The sequence below is a fragment of the Chaetodon trifascialis genome, chromosome 2, assembly GCF_039877785.1.
Source record: "Chaetodon trifascialis isolate fChaTrf1 chromosome 2, fChaTrf1.hap1, whole genome shotgun sequence".
NCBI lineage: Eukaryota > Metazoa > Chordata > Actinopteri > Chaetodontiformes > Chaetodontidae > Chaetodon > Chaetodon trifascialis.
Genome location: NC_092057.1, coordinates 20109268 through 20129817, shown reverse-complemented (window position 1 = coordinate 20129817; position 20550 = coordinate 20109268). Strand labels below are relative to the sequence as shown.

Genomic DNA, 20550 nt, shown 5'->3' with positions numbered 1-20550 from the left:
GTGATTTTTAATTAGTCACGGTAATACCGTATACCCCGGGAAAATGTGGGGAAAGTTTGACGGTATCAAAATTTGGATACCGCCCAACTCTAACACACACCTGCACATAGACACACATGAAAGGACACATTCCCTTAAAAGGAGCTCACTGGTGAGTCAGACTTTTGATGGGAGTCAGATGCTGAGTGCACGTTAATGTTTGCGTCCAGCCATTCAGTTGAATGTACCGTGGCTGCGCCAAGCTTCTTGTGTGTGTTTGTGCATAACATTCATGCCTATATGTCCATATCAAATTGACTCCTGCCTCTTGCCCCTACTCTCCATTTCCATTCAAGTGGTCGATATCCATATCTCAGACAGAGAGGGTCTAAATGCTGAGGATGTGGCGCAGTTGTCAGGCCCATTAGCAGGACTAATGGTGGCCTAACAGCCCTGTGTGCCCTCAGGGAGGAAGACCAACCACCACCAGCAGCGGGACGGGCTGAAAGGCCTGGAGACCAGGAGGAGGAGTGGGGTCAGCGTAGACTCGAAGCAGGCAGCAGCTGTGGGCTGCCTTAGACCCCATTTAAGTGGGTATTACATTATGTGGATCTCTTTACTGCCTGGATCTACTTTCACACCAGAGAGATAGAGGAGGGAGGGGGAGAGGAGTGTGTGTGTGTGTGTTCATGTGTGGCATGTTTGTGTCTCATACAGATGATGTTATTGGTTGTTTATGAGTGAGGACACCATACACCAAGAGCGATTTGAGTGTCATTTGGATTGTTCAACACTTTAAGCAATTGCTATCATGAATGAGTACAATCAAGACTTTCTCATTAATTCATTCAATAAAAACAGCCAAACCTCTCGACTGCACCACTTCACTGTTGTCATAACACAAACTGACAGAAACTTTGTCCTCAGTTCAGAATTGTGGTAAAATTGACAAAGTTCTAATGTTAACTGCACAATATTCAACATTTACCCATTAAAATACCTAAAACTGACTTGACTTGTGTTATATATTTTGTTGCGTTGTGTACTTCCATTACCCCATATCTTTCCATCAATGTTCAAGAGAAATCCATAGCTTATTTGAGGTAACAGTTTATTACGTTTGTTCGCCTCCGCTGGCGACAGGAGAGACATCAGATGATATTTCAGAGAGTGAGGAAGGATGTCAGTTGACTGAACACGGCATGAATCAAACTTAATACTTTACCTTTTGTTGTTTGTGATCATTTCATTTAATTGGCAGTTTGTTGTTGTTTGACAATGAACTCCCATCATCCCACAGTACTTCAACATCGTCAAACTGTCTTTTTTTTTTTTTTTTTTTTTTTTAACTTTTTTGACTGAGAGACCCCGTGGCAGAGAAGAAATACTGTACCTTTTAATCAGGTTATTTTTGACAAAAAAAGGAAGAAAAAGTGACAGCATCAGTTGTTTCAGCCAACGCCTCAAATGACACTCAAGTATGTTCACGTTCAAGTGACAAAGCCCTCTAGTGGCTGTAGGAATTAATGACGGGAGCAAAGGAGGAAGTCAGGTCATCTTAACCATGTGGTTATTGCTGTAACCATGATGACAGAGTCCCCCTACCCATGATAGAATAGTCAGTTTAACCCAAACCAAGATGCTTTCCTGACTTTTAAATGCTTATTTAACCCAAAAAATTTGGAAATAGGAAATCTCCGGTTTTAAAGTCTCATTGTCATGTGACTTCCTCCTTTGCTCCTGTCATAATCACGAGAAAGCTCGTTTGTCACTTGAACGGAGACCGATGTAGTTTTGGGGCTCTTACTGAAGCACCTGATACTGCTGTCCTTCTTGGACGGACAGTCTCTCTCTCATGGCCTCCTGCAGTCAGTGGTTATCCTGATTGATCGGTCCTGCTGTCATCCTTAAGGGTTAGGTTAAGCCATGAAGTCTTGCTCTTCTCTCTGTCTCTCTCCCTCACTTCCACAACAACCATCTTCTTCTTATTCCTCCTTCACCATCATCACCTCCTTTGTCCACCCGTCTTTCAGTCCACGTCTCCCTCCCACGTCCTCACTCTTAGCTCTTTCATTCTGGCACCGAGACATGACCCAACTGGCAGATCATTTCCAGGGATCACATTTGACTTCTTCCCTTGCTTTCTTTTTTTAAGATTATAGTTTATTTGGGCATTTTTGCTTTTTTTAAAAATTATTATTTTTTGGGGGGGCTTTTTAGCCTCAATGACAGTGACAGCTGAAGGGATGAGAGAGAGGGCGGGAGTCGAACCTGCGGCCACTATAGGGGCGCCTGGCATTTTTGCTTTTATCTGATAGTTGACAGGGAAGGAAATGTCGGGGAGGAGAGAAGCCCCTGGCTTTGGTTTTAATATTCAAATACAAGTGTTTACAGTACTCATATAAAACATTTAAATCAATCACTTTGCTGCAACAGGCCCCATTTAACTTTATGAAAAACACAGTGAATAGAGAGACTAGATCACCCACAGTGATTGGGATCAGTGGCACCGTCCAGTCCGTTTTATTTTCATTCAAATTCCACTGTAGGAAGGTGTGTGTCATTGAGATGAGTCATTTTCATCTCAGGTGAAGATGATCCCGCCGCCTCGAATGGTGGTAGGTGTGTGTAGCGTACTTAAATTAACCCATATGCTCGTGCATTCATTCACACACAAACAAACACACGTCATACAATGTGTCTGACCCCATTGTGTTGTAGGAGTATTGAGTACACACACAGAGTGGTGTTTCCATCACTTCAGAGGACATTACATTGACTTGCATTCATTTCCTGGAGACTTAACTCAGGTCGTCACCCTAAAATCTAATGATTTACGTGACTGTGTAAGCAGAATTATGTCCCCACAACATGAGCAATACACGTCTGCACACACAAGCGCACGCGTGCACACACACACACACACACACACACACACACACACACACACACACACACACACACACACACACACACACACACACACACACACACACACACACACACAAGCATAATTTGTCCAATATTTTGTTCTGGGCAGCGTGCCCATTTCCAATATGCTAAGCACAAGGGATAAGAGTGTGATCACTGCAGAAGATCCAGCTCTCTTTGCCAAGTCCTGTCACTCACTGTCGTGCCCACTGCTTTGTTCTGCCTCACCACGTCCTTCTGATGTCAGTATTATACAGAAAGGGTAAGTTTTGTACTGAGAGAGCAAAGAGTACATCAAAGCAACAGATCTGGGCCAGAATATATTTGGGAATAGCTTCAAATATTTGAACTACTTTAACTGGGCTTGAATTATCATGCCAGACGTCTATAAAGCAGAAAAGCTTGAGCCCAGCTTAATCCCCAAAACAGACAAAAATGGACAAAGTAAGGAAAAAATAGCACTTGTTAAAGTTTGAAACTAGATCCAGTGAAACAAGAAAGTAATATAGGACAAGAGTGTGAGTCAATGAGACATTAAGTTATTTTCGACCTCAGTGTAATGACCAGTGAATTCAAAGCTTTTGAGTGAAACTACTAAACTGAAGAATGCTCTGCGTGACATTTGCCTCCCAATCTGCTGTCAGTGTTGGCAGTAGAAGCAGAGCAGAAGCATCAGCACTCTGCCCAGAGCTGCAGCATATTAACATTTTTCTTTTCTTTGGTCTCCAATTGGCCTTAGTTTTGTCCTTGAGTAAATAAACCAAGAGAGAAAAACATGGAAATAACCGTGTGACACCTTTATTTGTCAGACGGAGAAAGTTCTGTCATATTTTAATCTGTTTTGTGTGTGTGTGTGTGTGTGTGTGTGTGTGTGTGTGTGCGTGCGTGCGTGCCTGCGTGTGTGTGTGAGTGAGTTGGGGTAGTATCACACCTTTCTACTTTTCCCACCTATTTTCCCACAGGCAGATATTTATGTATTGTGATGTTTGCACTGTGTGTGTGTGTGTGTGTGTGTGTGTGTGTGTGTGTGTGTGTGTGTGTGTGTGTGTGTGTGTGTGCGCATGAGGGTTACCATAGTATGCGTCGAGACATTCATATGTGTAACCGTGAAGACAGGAAATGGTTTTTAATGGTGAGCAGTCACATATAATGACCTCAGGCCTATGATTACTTGTATATTTCTGTCATGTCACATCTTGTGCTTTTCTGATGCGATAGAATTTAGCATTACTGATTCCACCAACTTCACCATCTGTCCACAGTTCAGGATCAGCTTTGATGATTTTCTAAAATGGCCAACAATGTCAACTGCCTCTTTTGCCAAAATAGGAAAGTGTGAATGTAAATAATTGATAAAATAGAAATGTAAGTGCGATTTAGACGGTTTATGTTAGGATTGTAGCTGCACTCTGACGTGTAAAACACATGAGGCTGGTCAATCTTAATAACAATGATGAAGACAAATGCACTGAAGGTATTTAAACAGAGGTCAGATCAGGAGGGCACACAGAGAGCACAGACCTCTTGTCCAGTCTTCTATTATGCCCATCTGCAAGCACACACTTCACACCATAGGAGCTGCATAAATGTGTTTCAGAGCTGGAATTGAAGCTCGTTTTTTTTGCAGTGCACCTTCTTGTGCATCTTTTCTTTCCGGCATGATATCTGTAACACACTGGCAAAAATTACAGGAATGAACATTAATACACATAGAAAGCAATCTTTAAAAAAAAAAAGCTAGTTTATAAATAGCTTTATGTGTCAGCACAAACTGTATAGCAGCCTCTTCCTATAACAGGGTGTTATTAGAAATGAACTGCTGTGTCGCCCTTAAAAACATCACATTTAGTCTTCGAAAAGAAAGAGTGTTCCCTGAGGTCTGGCAGCCTTATTTGGATTACATTGACAAGTTGCTCATGCATAGCGGTTCATGCTTTAAAAAGGTAATTGCCAGTGTCTGTCTTTAAAACCTCTATGTCCTGCTGAAACATTTCACTGAAAATGTCCTTGATGTCGTTATATGCACATCCAGGCACATTTTTGTTGCCTTTAAGTCTTGCAACGCATACATGTCAAAGTGGATTTTGCTGAGAACTTTCACACCTTGTTGTGCTCAATTGAACCGAGGAGAGTGTAAGAAACGCTGGAGTGACCTGTAACATGGCAACAACACGTACAGTAGCTGTCTGTCGGACAGAGACAGAGGAGAGGGAGCAGGTGTTGGGGTTTTTATCCATTAGCCACCCTGTCACCCCACGCACACACACACACACACACACACACACACACACACACACACACACACACACATACAAGACACCTGCAGGGCCTCTCTCTGAGTCACCCTGGCAGAGCTCACTTCCTCTTCATGATGTAACTCATTGGCTATTACTGTCACTATGATGGGTGATGTCAGTCCACCAGTCCCAGGTGTATTTTAATGTGACATTTTGGGAAAAATCTTTTAGAGAGTCAGATGAGAAGATCAATACCACTCTCACACATGTATACTACATATGCTGCTGCAGCCAGGGGACGATTAGCTTAGCTCAACATAGACAGTGAAAACATAGGGAAACAGCTAGCCTGGCTCTGTTCAAAGCTAAAAACACACCTGCAGTAACAGCGGCTCTAAAGCTTGCTAATTAGCACATTAAATCTTGTTATTTACTGTGTCCACAAGCATAAATGTAAAGAAAACAGTCTGTGGTTTTAGGCATAGTTACGTTATACATGTTAATTTGCAAGCTTTAGAGGTAACGGTAAGCAGACTATTGAACAATGAGGAGCAGGCTAGCTGTTTCCCCCTGCTTCCAGTCTTTATGCTAGGCTAAGCTAATTGTCTCCCGGCTTGACCCCCATACGTAACACAGAGACATGAGGGTGGTATCAATCTTCTCAGCTAAGTCTCACCAAAATAAAGCCAATCATTTTTTCCTGAGATGTAGAACTATTCCAGTATTATTTCCAGTTTGGGGCAGAGCAGAATTAGCTGCTTCTATATTTATGTGATTACTGCACACCTGCTGCACTTGTTCGATCTCCATGATTATGATCTCTTCAGCGTGCCCATGGAAGACAGGTTCTAACTTATCACAGTGCGTCTTTACAGCCCAGTAGGGTTTCTGCCGCTCATCGGCTCCCTATTGTTTTTTTTATGAAGTGTGAGTATTAAGAGTCTCACAGTGCTGGAGAGCGAATCGGGTGAGTTTGGGTAGTAAGCTTGTTGTGAGATTGTTTGGAGATGAGAGCTCCAGCTGTCAAGTCATGTTTCATCAGCTCGACTTTGTTTGGTTTTTGTAATGCTTGTTTACTTATACGAAGACAAAGAGACTGTGTGTGTGAGAGAGACATTTCAGGACTGCCCTCAGCTAACAGGATGAAATTCCTCTCTGCAAAGCAAATTACACTCTCTTATTTTTCTCTCATGTTTGGATTTGTCAACTCCTGACCCTGGTGCGATTTGTCGCTTGGATTCCTCTCATTTTTTTGACATTGCTGTGTGCAATTAATGATAACTATCTCTTTAGCGGAGCCACTGGGCAGTAGAAAATGGCTCGATAAGAAGCGCTGCACAGGCTGACAATAGAATTTCATGGTAACCTGATCAAACCTGACGATCAAATTGGGAATAGATGGGCAACAAGCACCATGCAGATTCATCCCAGTAGGTCCTAATCACATCAGGGCCCTTGTTGTTGTGTTCCAATATATATATATATATAACATAAATATAGCACTGCCATTTTTTTAAATTGACTTTGGCTGCACTCAGCCTGGTGGTTCCTGAAGCCTCTGAGCACTTACTGTAGGACGGATCAGTTTTCAAACTGCTTTCCACGTACACTCAACATCAACAGACATCACAAAACTGTCTGCAGATTAATCTCATCCTATCCTCTGTTTGATCCATTTTATTACCAAATATTGGATGTTAGTGTGTGAAACATGTATTTTCTAAACCACAGCATCCATCAGGATTTCTTGTTCTGCCCTCTCTGGGACTTATCAGCGGCGAGGTGGTTGCATTTGATGCAGCAGCGTCTTGTGTGATTGCACTTCAACGGTTACATTTTGATGCTGTTATTTACAAGTTGTTGTAAAGGAACAAGGGATGGACCCAAATGCAGACAACAGAGGCCGATCTGGTGCAGTTCAGTGATCTTTAATGATATAAAATGAGGACTGGCCGAGAAAGTGTAGCACGCAGTCCAACGCAAGCAAACTAGTCCACCAAGGGGCAGGCAGGAATCTAAAGTCCAGTAAACAGGCTAAAGGTCAAACACTGAAATGTTTTTCTTCAGCTCTACTTTGTTGCTGGGATGCTAGCGTTATGTGCTAATGATGATGCTAAGGTTTAACTGTAGAAGTTCATTATTTATGACGTGGAGATCAAAATATGTGTCCTCATGGTTTTAAGAGTCAGCAGACTGAATGTGCTCCAAAATACTTTCGATCGTTTTGAAATCAATCTGTCAAAGGTTTAATGGTCTCGCAGCAATTATTTAGGAAGCCAAAATTTTGAGTTGAGTAAAATGAAAGGCTTTTCATGAAATTACATCTTCTTCATTAAGTAATCAGAAATTCAGTATAATTTGTTTGATCTGTTTCAGTCTTTAACTGAATTGCTGTTTGCAGTATTTATAAGAGAGATTACAGTAATGATTATGCTAACACCTATTTTATCACTACACTTACAGCACATTACACACAACTATGAACACACTGCATGATGTCTAAAGTTCATGTAATCAGTCTGATCTGTCTGCTCTCTTTTCCTCCCCAGAAGGATCTACCTCTGCCCCGAAAAAGTAGCAGGTAAGTTCACAATCATGCACATTTCTCTGTTTGTCTGCATGTGTTTCAGGATGAATGCATGTTGTTGAGATACTGCATCAGCTTTATGTGTGCACCCTTGCAGGTGAGTTTGTTTGCTGTGTTGGATGTGTGAGGGTGCGTTATTTATTGACTTGTTCTCTTCATCTTTGGGTTTCCACTGCTCCTGGAATTACAGAAATTCAGTTGTGTAGTTTTCCAGAAAGGGAAGAGTGGGCAGTTGATTTATTCTCCGGAGAAGTGAGACAACATCAGTGGGAATTTTTACAACCCCGATTCCAAAGACGTTGGGAAACTGCTGCTGAAAATGTATGTAAATATATACAGAATGGATAATTTGCTAATCTTTTTCACATATAAATCCAACGGAAAGCAGTACAAAGATAATATACGTCATGTTTTCCTCCTCAACTTCATTGATTTTTGTAAATATCTGCTTATTCTGAACACGTATCCAACAAGTTGGACAGGAGCAGCTAAAGACTGGGAAAGTAGTGGAATGCTCCAGAAACACCTGTTTGGAACATTCCACAGGTAAACAGGTTGATTGGTAACAGGTGATAGTATCATGATTGGGTATGACAGGGGCATCCTGGAAAGGCTCAGTCATTCACAGGCAAGGATGGAGAGAGGTCACTTTGTAAACACGTGATTGAATAAAGGAGATTACTACAAGAACTCAGGAACACTTTGGAAAACTGTTGTCAGTAAACAGTTTGAAAATGATTGTGTACTGTCTTTATTTTTACTTGGTGCCCCAACTTTTCTGGAATCAGGGTTGTATATACAAGGCACTTCAGTGTGCTCTTACTTAATATTGAATTAATTTTGCACCTTGTTTTATTGGTTGATATTATGCAAATCAGACTGCTCTCTGAGCTGGAAGATATACACAAACCAGGAAGGCATAACATTTTTATTCAAATCAAGTCAGTTTTATTTATTGCAAATTTTCTTCAAGGGGCTTTACAATCTATATAACATATGACAGCCTCTATTAGATTGGGGAAAATACTTCCCCCAAATGTTCTGTAATGGGGAAAAAATGAAAAGAAACCTCAGGAAGAGCAACAGAGGACAGATCCGTATCCCAGTGTGGACACATACAGTATATAGAAGTTGTATGGCCAGAATAGAACAACCAATAGTAAAATGACAGTGTGGACAGATGACACACTTACAGATTTAAACATATGTGAAGAGTATGGATCCAGGCGGACGTTGAGTCACCTTAGGTCTTTCCAGCTTTGTTAAAGGATGATATTTTTCAGTGGAAGCCTTGTCTTCAGGCTGCAGCATGTTCCTGCTTTGCGGGAGCCCTTTCACTCTCAGAGCGTCTCTGTCGGCCCAATCTGTTGCACCAGTGAGCTGTGCAATGAAAGTTCAGCAGCAGGAGAGCTGTGTTGTGACCTCAGTGCCCTGCGTGGTTCTGGGAAGGCGGGGAGGTGGAGAGGGCAGAGTAGAGCAGTACATGATGTGACCACACTTGAGATGTGCAGTGCAGATGGTGAATGACTGACATGTTGTGTTTATGCTTTATTAAAGGATGGATTCACATTAAAGTGAATAATACAATAATCACATGTCTTTTCAGTGCCAAATTCACACTTTATGCTCCGCTGGTCTCTTTTGTCTAAGACATTTCAACCATCCATGGAGTTTCTGCTCCTGTCTTCCATTGACATACTGTTTTGAATTTAGTGTTAGGCCTGCAAACAGGTGGGTGGTGAAGATTTCCCCTTGAGGGACCACCAGAAACAGACCAGAGACAAAACTGTAGGAAGGTCCAACATACATACACATACATAGAAAAATGTACACAGATCAATCTGGTTGGAATCGATATACCAGAGCTTCTTAAAGTTTGGAGCTTGGTCTACATCCAGACCGAATGGCCACTCAGTCAGAACTCAGCCCATATCGACACCTAACATTACTCATCATCCACTCTGCCCTGAGAGTGACGGTTGATTAACTTGCCAACCTCCGACAGTGAGCCAAAAGGTGCGTAATTCATAGTTCACCAGTTTTACAGAAACAATTACTCACAGAGACTCATTACACGCGTCTATTAAATGCAAGATGTGTCACTTGGGGTTATTGTTGTTAGCCAGCTGTCGTGACTGCTGGAGACGGAGTTGTGTGTTCCTGCTGCCGAGTTCATGCATTAACGTTATCGCCTGCCAATCACAAGAGATGAGACGTCAATTAATTGATTAAATGTTATTTTGTAATCACCAGTCATTCCAAACCAAAATCAGATGTGGACCTTTGAGTAATGAGTTATATACAATACACAGCCCTAAATCAGAGGTTTTAACTGTACAGAGGGAAAAAGGGTGCATGTCTCCGTTATTAAAAACAGTGGGAAGGTAGTTACTGTTGTTTGATTCCTGATTTGACATTTAATCAACACAGTAAGCAGCAGCAGCAGTGGCTGTGGCCCATGGAGGGCTCATAGAGAGAATGAAGGTACTTTAAAACCTGTAACTCCGAATTTCTGCAATTTGCACCAATATTCATGTTCCTTATGTATTCATATTATTTCTTATGTCCATGAATTCACTGAGGATTTTTCCATGGTGTGAAAATGCCTCATCTCAGCCCTCATGGTGCTCTTGAATGAAATGATTGATGGAAATTCCTTCAGACTGTCAGTGTTAAAGCCTGACATTAAACATTGTAATGCAGCTTCACAGACAGAGAGAGGTGCAGTGGGCTCCTCCTCGAAGATAGATTACATTTAGCGACTGAAACCTCTGGAGTCGTTTCTGTGCCATTTAGCAGCGAGTGAGATTGATCCTGAGAGGTTTGACAAAACTGATTAAATGATCTTAATTTGTGGTGCAGGCATGTAAAAACAATTATGGCAGGAAGCTGTGAGGGAACACAAACTGATAACGTCTTTTAATGCGCCTGATGCGTCTCTGTCCATGGTGCTGAAATGAAACTTTCTGTCTCACAGTGCTCACAGTGTTTGTCACTCTTGCTCAAATCTCGCCGTCCCTCTGATTCCACCATAAAAATACGACAGAAAAATAATTTTTCCTTTTCACACACAGGCTGACATGACATCAGAGCGTTTGTCTCTGGCGGCGTTTCTTTTGCCACATCTTAATTACCGTTCACTTCTTGACAATATCCACTCTTTGACTGGGATGAAGTGTGAATTTGCTTTTCTGCTTTTAAAGTTGGATTTGGAAAGCCGTGGCTGGCTGCTGTGCCGCTGGTAAAAGCTCTTCACAAATCATGCAGAATTTGGAAAAGTGTCTTATGTCAGCTCAAAGCGCTGTCTGAAAAAGCCTTTGAACATGAAGGGGGGTGTAATTTTCCACAAAATGCTTCCACTTTGCCGTCATCATTTCGAGTGTTGAAATCCTTGAAATTTCTCTGAAACTGCTGTAGTCCAGAGCCAAACTTTTTTTTTTTTTAACTCTGCTTTCTGCTTGCCCACTTTTGTTCGGTGTGAGCAGAATGTGAATCAAGGAAATGTCTTTTTATCGTGTAAACGGTGATGGTTGCACTGACAGTACTGGCAGTTCGGGATGTTGTTAATGTGAAGCATGGCTTTAATTCCCTGTATTTATTCAAGTTCATTTTTTATTTGTTTGTGTGGTTGTCTGTTTAATATTCTGTATGCGTTTACGCTCTGCAGAGGTACTATCTGCTAGTCGTAGTGTGATGGTGCGAGCTTATAAAGGCGAGGGGTTATTTAATATGTATGTGTATCCTTGTGCAATTATAATTTACTGCCTCGCTCGGTTTTGCCACATGCTTCTGTGTGTGTAGGTGATCTGGTATGCAGCATGCATGTGTGTCCCTGACTGCTGTCATTGGGTGTGTTTTGTCCCTGACCTCTGACCCGTGTGGTGAGGTGGCAGATGTCACAGCATGACATGAAGGAGACGCTGGAGCTGGAGGCTCACGGTCAGCTCTCGCAGCTCCCACCCCCTCCCTCCCCACGTTGGATTTTTCTACACTCATCCTCCTGTGGGTGGAGCTGGAGTTTTATACGATGGCCGTAATGACTGTGTGTTTATAGCGGAATGAGAAAAAAAGCGACATGAAGGACAACAAGGCTACCAAATACTAAAACCCTGAGAGCTTAAATGTGCTTCAGAAAAGCCTGAAAGACAGATAAAAAACATCACATTATGCACAAAAATACACACACTGTGCCTTTTATATGATATCATGCAGCCCATTCCTGTCTGTGACCCCCCACTGTGTTTCAGTGATATCAGCCACCACTCCTCCTCCTCCTCCTCCCCCTGTCTCTTCTCTCCCATGTATATTTTATCCATCCAGACTCCCACATTAGAGACAACATCCATTATTGAATTACTCCCCTCAGCACTACTGTGCAACTGTCACCCCACGTCAGCTTTAACATTTGGTGGATTTGTTTCTAAGGGAAGGAGGGACACACACGTGCACGCATGCACACACGCACACACACACACATACACACACACAGAAATGACATCTCTGTTGGCCGCGCATTGCGGAGCAGCTCCTGTGATATCTAGGACAAATAGACGCCGCTGTGGCTCATCCAATATGGCATTTTACTTAGAAAAATAGTGTCTGTGTGCATTTCAAGGATGAGGCTGATCTAATTCTACATTTTTCTTTATTGTCAATAATCTCCAAAAACCAATTGTGTGTTGGTCCATCTGTCGATACTTCCTGCCCTGTCTGTGGCTCTCCAGGCACATTTGTTCCTACAGACGACGTAAAACGCATCACAAACATATAGTTTCATTTTTAAAAGGCTCAGTAGATTCTCTAAACAGGAATAAATAGTGCATTTCTACTGAGTATTTACAACAAAAGAGGTGTCAACTGTGTCAACTCAAAATGAACTACAGTGCTCATGCTCATGGTAATGAAGGAACATGTCACCCATTGCAACAGTGTTGTTTATTGGTGTGTTTTTTAAGGGATAGATCTGATATTTTATATTTTATTATTGTCAACAAGTCCCATGAAAAGACCAAAACTAAAAGCACATTTATCCTGCTAACTAAATATTGTCTGTGCAGCTCAAGCCCGACATAGCTTATCACTCTGTGCCTACATTGTTTAAAAAAACAATTAAAAACACATAAACCAGTCACACGGTTGCACTGGGTGACATGTTGCTTCACCACGATGAACAAGGGCACTGTGGATTATTTTAAGTTAATCCCACGGACACCATCCTGCTGCTGTAAATTCCCATTAGATCACCAAATCCCCCTGTAAATAGTCCCAAACAAACCCACTATTTACTCCTGTTACATTTGCTCAAAGTGAGTCCAAAAGGAAATAATTTAGCCTGAAAACACTGAGTGAAGATTTCCATCTTCAGCAGGAGCCAATGAGTTCACATCTTGAGGAAGCCAGAAAGCATTGACAGACAGACTAATGCACGATTGGTTCTGGTCTTTTGTTGACAATAAGAAAAACAGAGAATATAACCAGCCTTATCCAGTAATAGCTTTTGGACAACAACGGAGGTCCACAATGGCACAGAGGCCATATGAGGCTTCTTAGCAGTGGGTTTAGGCTTTATCATCATCCTTAACGTCTTTTAATAACAAGTGTAATGGTGCTCATGAACCAGCTGTAATATGCACAGAATAACACACTCTCTCGTGTGAAAACCAACTGTCAATGCGCCCCCCCTCCCCTCCCCACCGTCTCTCCTTTCCTCTGTCCTGTCATTCACATTAGTCTTCACTTCACTGCTCCCTCATGTCTCTGATTGGCTTTTCACTCTCTTTCTTTTCTCCCACATGCTGTTTCTCTCTCATTCATACTGTATATACCTGCATTGACTCCCCCTTCCTCACTCTGTCTCTCTCTCTGTCTCTCTCTCTGTCTCTCCCTCTCTCTCTCTGCACCCCCCCTCCCCCCTCGCTCTGTCGCTCTACACATCCTGTCTTGGCACGATACCCTTGAGAGCAGCCCCACAATCCTCTCTCCTTCTGAGAGGGATGCTCAGCAGCCTGCTCCCCTCTCTCCATCTCTTTCCTCTTCCCCTCGCTCTGTCTTTAACTCTCTTGTTTCCTCCGTCTGTGACATGGCTGACATTTCCAATTCTTTCTAATCATTTAATCTGTCTCTCGCATACACTCTTGCACACACTCTCACGTGCACAGAGTCACGGCGAGACACTGGTGAGTGTGCGTCTGTGTGTTTAACTGGCCAGAGGAGGCTGACATGCCGGCGTGGAGCATAATTGCTGCCTCTTGACTGCCTCTGTGTGTGTGTGTTTATTTCTGTGTGTGTGTGTGGAGGCTCAGCTGCTCTCATGTTCATCTGCCAACACAGCCTCTGCTGCTAGCAACATGTTTCGACGCACAAAAAGGTAAATGGCAACAATCTGTCTCCGTGCTGTCTTTTTGACCGGTGTGGTGTCCTGCTGTTGTTAGTGTGTGTTGATTCATGGGAGGAGGTTGTTGTGTTTTTCCATGATGTTTCCGATGTCCCTGCCAGCTATCATGCTGTGTCACAGTTGTCTCCCTGTCTCCATTTAGCTCCAGCAATATGGTGTATGTGCGTGTGTGTGTGTGTATTTGACGTCTTTACGTGCATGCGTGTATATGTATGTGATTTTATGCACACAGCATGTTGTTACATCTGATAAGTAGATGCCTCCAGAGCTTTAAAGTACATTGAGGTTTAAACATGTGCTTGTGCGTGTGTGTGTGTGTGTGCATGCATGCATGCATGCGTGTGTGTGTGTGTGTGTGTGTGTGTGTGTGTGTGTGTGTGTGTGTGTGTGTGTGTGTGTGTGTGTGTGTGTGTTTGTGTGTGTGTTTGCGCTGGATTTGTATTTATTTATATCCTTGTTGTGCTTTATTGTAGTGGTGCACATGTGCACGAGGATTTAGTCTGGGTTACGTTATGGCTGGTGATGTCTTCCTCTATCACTCACACACACACACACACACACACACACACACACACACACACACTGGAAGGTATGTGTGTGCTTGGCCAGTAGCCTGTGTGCCAGAGATAGCATTATGAAGTGAAGGCATTATTGCCAGCGTCCAGGGAGTGCTTGTGCAGCAGAGAGCCAACAGTGGGCAGTGCTGTCTGCTTGGCATAAGTCCTCGCTCTTCCTCTCCCATCCTCCTCACCTCTTTCTGTCTTATCTTCTTTTTCCTCTTGCCTGTATTTCCTGTCCCATCTTTTCCTCTCCTTGCTCACGTTTTCCTTCTGTCTGTTTTCCTAAATTCTTCTCTGTGACTTGTGTGTACTCGTTTCCCCCTCTTATCCTCATTAACCCTTCCTCTCCTCTCCTCTCCTCTCCTCTCCTCTCCTCTCCTCTCCTCTCCTCTCCTCTCCTCTCCTCTCCTCTCCTCTCCTCTCCTCTCCTAGTCCCTCATGTAGTGCTTCATTTTAGCAGTCTTCATCTCATCTGATCACAGGGGGATTAGTCTGAGTCTTCACCATTGCTCCCACTGCAGGGAATGAACAGCAGGATATTCTGTATGTGAACAAGAATAAAGCCTCCCTCACTCTGACTGTCAGCCATCATGCAGTGTCTGTGTGTGTGTGTGTGTGTGTGTGTGTGTGTGTGTGTGTGTGTGTGTGTGTGTGTGTGTGTGTGTGTGTGTGTGAGTGTGTGTGTGTGTGTGTGTCTGCATGAGTATATTTGTTTAAGGGTGTGTTTGCTTTTGAGCCTGTACATGTGTGTTTGCTGTGGCCACAGCATGTTTACAGTCTGTATTTTGTTGCTCTTTCCATGTGTCTGTTCAACCTGTGTTAAATTGTTCGTGAGTGTGTGTCGACAGGGCGACATAATATTATACTGTGCTTGTTTGTAGAGGTTATAACATTGTCAGAAGTGGTGGGGCTGGCTAGATTTTTCACATTTGAGTTGCTAAAAGCAGCAGATGTTTGGCTGATAGATCAATTGATTGTCAACATCAGCAGTCTGAGTCTGTATTAGTGTTGAGTTGTATGTGTTTATTGGTGTTATGGCGGTGTGATATGACCAAAATCTCATATCCTGATGTAGGTCATTTCAGATCCAGGAAATGATACATATCACAATATAGCATGTAACTTTTTATATACAATGACCACAAAGGAAAGGAAAGGCCTATTTCTTCTCATGTTCTGCAGGCTTTCTGGTCCGTGTCAGACTCAAACCACATCCATGTGACAAAAGTAGACCCTCTTTTAGGCACGAGCTCCTTGTTTTGTCTTTCCTGGTCCTTCTAACGCTCAGAATGTTCTGAGTCACGCTGACTCTCGTCCATGTTTGTTTGGGTTGCCGTCATGCAAATTTCCTGCCTGCATCTGTGTTGTGCAGAGAACCACAGAGCGTCGTCCAAAAAACAAATATTACCGTAAAAAGTGTGATTTAGAACACAAACAATTAAACAATAGAGCATAATATGAAGCTCACGAGTGACCAAAATGTGAGTATTGAGTATCACATACTGATATTTGGCATTGACCAGATCGTTAATCAGATCGTGATAAACAGAAGTTTATGGTCCTAAAGGTCATAATGTGAACAGAGTGTAGATTCAGCTTTATGTTTGTCTTTGAGACTATAGGTTGTGGTGCTGTTGAATTGTACTGTGTTTATACAGAGAGGTGTTTCTGTTATTACTACTCTCATAGTACTATTACTGCCCTCATTGGTATAAATGATGTGGATCTCTCTCTACAATAACTGAACATTATAACCCTCATGGAAGTCAGATTTATTACAGGACTGCTGCATCGGACTGCATCAGTTTTAGCATGGTGCACCTAACAAATAGCAACTGAGTGTATTAATAACAATAATAATAATTTATTTGTATAGCACCTTTCATGAAGGAATTGCAGCTCAAAGTACTTTTTAAGAAAGAAATCACATGCATCAAGTGAGTGCTTTCCATAGAAAAGACAGAATGGACATAAAAACAAATTTAAAAAAATGAATGAAAAAAGATGGAGAATAAAACCCACGTGATAATGATAATAAGGATGAATATAAAAATGAGACAATGCATAAAACCACACAATAAAGTATTAAAATCTAGGTAAAAATGGAGTAGAATAAGGCTGAAAATAAAATAAGGATAAAGCATCAAATCACTGCAAAAAAAAGTGCGAGGCAAAGCACAAAAGTTTTAGACCTGTATGAGGAACCAAAAACTCATTAGTTAAATGCTAAAGTGAAGAGATACGTTTTTTAGCTTTCTTTTGAAAATATTCCCGTTATTTGTTTAGACGATATTTAACATTGGAGGACTGTGGCTTCTTTTGTTCAATGAAAACATTGTTTTCTAGAAAAGTAAGGTATTAAAAATAATGTTATGTGTTGGTGGTGAAACTCAAGTATCGTATCAGCAAAAGCATAGAAATGTGTTCAAACAGCCGTAATTCTAAGTTATAAATATCATCATTTATCCCTCATATTTCTTTCATTCCACTTTTAATTATCTAGCTCGCTCTCTCTCTTTTGCACTCTCGCTCTCTTTGCTGCTCTGTATTGTGTGTGTCTGCGTATTGTTTCACTTGTGCATGTTGTGTTTCCTTGGCTTGCTGTGGTAATTAAGAGAGTTAATGCTTTGCGCCCACTCCCAAACAGATTGAGCTAAAGGAAGACAGAGAAATGAGTGAGTAAGAGAGAGAGAGAACTTGAGGCACGAGACAGAGAAAGCAGCAGAGCTACTGGAAGAGGAGAGTGGGGTGGGATGAAAGGCTGAGCCTGAGGTAGTGTCTCAGCCTACATTTAAGAGTAGCCCACCGGGGTTAACCGAGCCCATGACGATACGCTCTCAGTCTGTTCGTCTGCTTCCTTCCCTCTCACTTGTTCTTCCCACTTGAAGGTTAACGCCTTTGTTTTGTTTTTTTTCGTTTTAGCTCTTTGAGATTATGAAAGGGAGCTGGAGAAGCAGGAAGGGACGAAAGCTGGACGACAGAGTGAAGGAGGATTTCATGTTTGTCTTGCAAGAACATGAGAATGCATGTTTATCCCACTCACACGCAGTACATACAGTATTATCCCACTCACACATATTGTTACAGCGTCCGTGATGCAAACGATCCCACTCACAAACAGCACACAGGGCATCTCATCCCACATTTCATACACATTGCTAATGTTGATTTTTCACATCAGCGAGTGTCCCTGTGTGTGTGTGTGTGTGTGTGTGTGTGTGTGTGTGTGTGTGTGTGTGTGTGTGTGTGTGTGTGTGTGTGTGTGGTGTGTGTGTGTGTGTGTGTGTCAACCTTTTACCCGTTATGGACGATAGTGATGTAATCCATATGCATTCTCCTGCCTCCCCTGCTAAACTTCTCGGTGCAGTCTGTCATTCTGCCTTTAGGTTCATAACTGGGGATGCTTTTAGAGCACACCCATGTTTACTGTATGAGGGAGTGGGCTGCTCGTCATCCACAGTCAGAAGAGAACAGCACTGCATTCTCTTCATCTGTAAAGCTCTTCTTGGCAAACTACATGAGCATCTCTTGTCTTCGTAACTTTAAATCAAGTTTGCACTGCTCCCAAGACTCAGTACTGAGACTGGGAAACTGGCTGTGAAATACTTTGCACCCCACAAGTGGTTGTACTTTAGTTTTGTTGTTCAGAGTCAGAATCGGATTTATAGGCCAAGTATGTGTGCACATACAAGGAATTTGACTGAGGTTGCCCTCAATGTACTTGCATGGCAAAAAGGACCCACGGCTCAACAAAGACAAAAAGCCAAAGAAAAAAAATCACTGAACAATAAGTTAAACCCAAAGCAAAAATCTAAACAATATACAATGTATACAGTTAATGTATTGTATATTGTAAACAAGGCAATCAACAATATATACAATGACATTTTTATATGTATTGCAATTTTTACCTATATTGTATTTTATTTATTCATTTATTTTTGTATTTTTAATGATTTGTTAGCAGGACATCATTGTAAAAGAGAGCTTGCTCTAAGCACACGAGGCAAAGAAAAAGCTGTAGTTCAGTTGAGCTAAGTAAAACACTGGTTGCTGTTTGATGTATTTTGCCTATAAGCTCTTGTTCCCCGACTCGTGGCGTAACAGATTATAATTGCGCTCCACTGAATATGTAATAGTTAGACAAGAACACCTCTCACCTCGCTACAGTGGTTTCGTTTCATACATATCTACCATCTGTTGGGGTTGCTGTCATCTTTGTCACAGCTAATTCAGGTTATGTTAAGCTTCAGTGCAGCATACATTATGTTGATGGACCTGATAGCTTGTAAGTAGGTACTGCAGTCATCTACTTCGGCAGCAACAAATCACAGTTACAACGAAGCACGGGCTCGGCGGTGTTGTGGCGTTTAGAGGTAATTGCATGATGGTGCTTTCTCAGATAATTTTCACTGCACATTTTTCATACATGCAGCTAAAAACAGCAACATGCTTATCTTGTGTCCCGACCAGGTGTTCAGTGACATGTGATGTTTGAGCTGTTGCGTTGCTTGGCTGGTCTCTTTTAATGAAGTGAAAGATAGTATAGAAAATGAAAACTCCTCTCTGTGCTCCACTCGTGTTGTTTGTACCATGACAGCACCATCTGTTACTGGCTGGTGTTCAGGCTGGCCTTAACCAAAACACACAGACTGTTGGTGGTTTATCTTTGATATTGCAGTGACATGATAACACAACATGTCTTATATAGCCGCGAGCTGGAGGACAGCCTGGCAACACCAACTGCATGTGAATGAAATTTCATTCTCTCATCTTCGAGGTGATGTGCGGGCTGTGCATTTAGGTTTATGAAATTATATTAAGTCATCTTATTTCATTTATACAGACACTGTCAAACTACGAATCTGATGAGATGATGTAACTCAATGTCATCCTGTATTGCTAATGTGAGCATGAAGGATTTATGCAGTCACTGCTCATTTGAACATTTTGAACATCCTAACATGCAGAATTATTGAAAGGTATAATTAAGAGGAGTTCAAGAGGAGCCATCAACATGTTCTGTTCCTGCAAGTAGTTTGAATACTTGAGCAGTTGAAATTAATTCTTGACCTTTGAAACAGCAGTGACTGGATGGAGATCAATTTTCTTACACTTTACTGAGCAAATTACATCCAGTGAAGAAGACTGTGAGATACAGTTGAAAAAGCCACTAAATGGACGTTAAGTTGAGGTTGTCCTGGTTGTTGTTTTTGACTAATCGTTGATATGTCAGGCTGTGTAAGTACCGCACCAACATGAATGTTCATGTGCATCTAAAACTGCAGCCTGCGTTGTTTTGTAGAAGCTGCTGCTACAATATGAGTCTGCCAATATTCTATTATTAATGTTTGTGTCAGTTCAGGTCGCACATCGCCGTCTCTTCTATTCTTTCTTCTTACAGCCACTCTATTCCTTACCCGTGCACAGATTACTGTATATTTATTAAAAACTCTTAAGTTATGACCTTTTTATCAAAAAGAAATATTTTTTTTCCTTTTGTACCAGTGTTGTATTTGACTCATGGATGATTTAACAAAGCATTTAGCTTCACCTTCAAAATGTGGTGGAACAGAAATCAAATCAATTTCACACGTTTTATAAGCAGAAGTGTGTAATTAGAAATGTACTGGTTCTAGCTTTTCAAGCCCTGTTGCTAGTTTTCCTAGTCCTATGGTAATAAACTGAATATCTTTCGACCAAAACAAGCACTTTCATGACTGAGGCATTGCAAAATTATGATTTTGGCATTTTTCACTGTTTTCTGACATTTTATAGATCAAACAGTCGAGTTGCAGAGAAAGTTACTGGGGAGAAATTGCAGTGCAAAACTGTAGAAATGAGGAAAACAATGGTGTTACC

The 20550-nt window shown here is 41.8% G+C and overlaps 1 protein-coding gene across 3 annotated transcripts in view; it reads left to right on the top strand.

The window, feature by feature from the left end:
• mast1a (microtubule associated serine/threonine kinase 1a) overlaps nt 1-20550 on the top strand; it is a 72609-nt gene that overhangs the window by 4774 nt on the left and 47285 nt on the right. The window contains exon 2 of one of the 3 annotated variants that reach the window (XM_070974329.1): nt 7697-7728. In XM_070974329.1, coding sequence (XP_070830430.1) covers nt 7697-7728 — 32 coding nt within the window. Of the gene's footprint in view, nt 1-7696; nt 7729-13954; nt 14102-20550 lie in introns of those variants that run through there. The other 2 variants (XM_070974337.1, XM_070974345.1) reach the window with 2 other exon arrangements.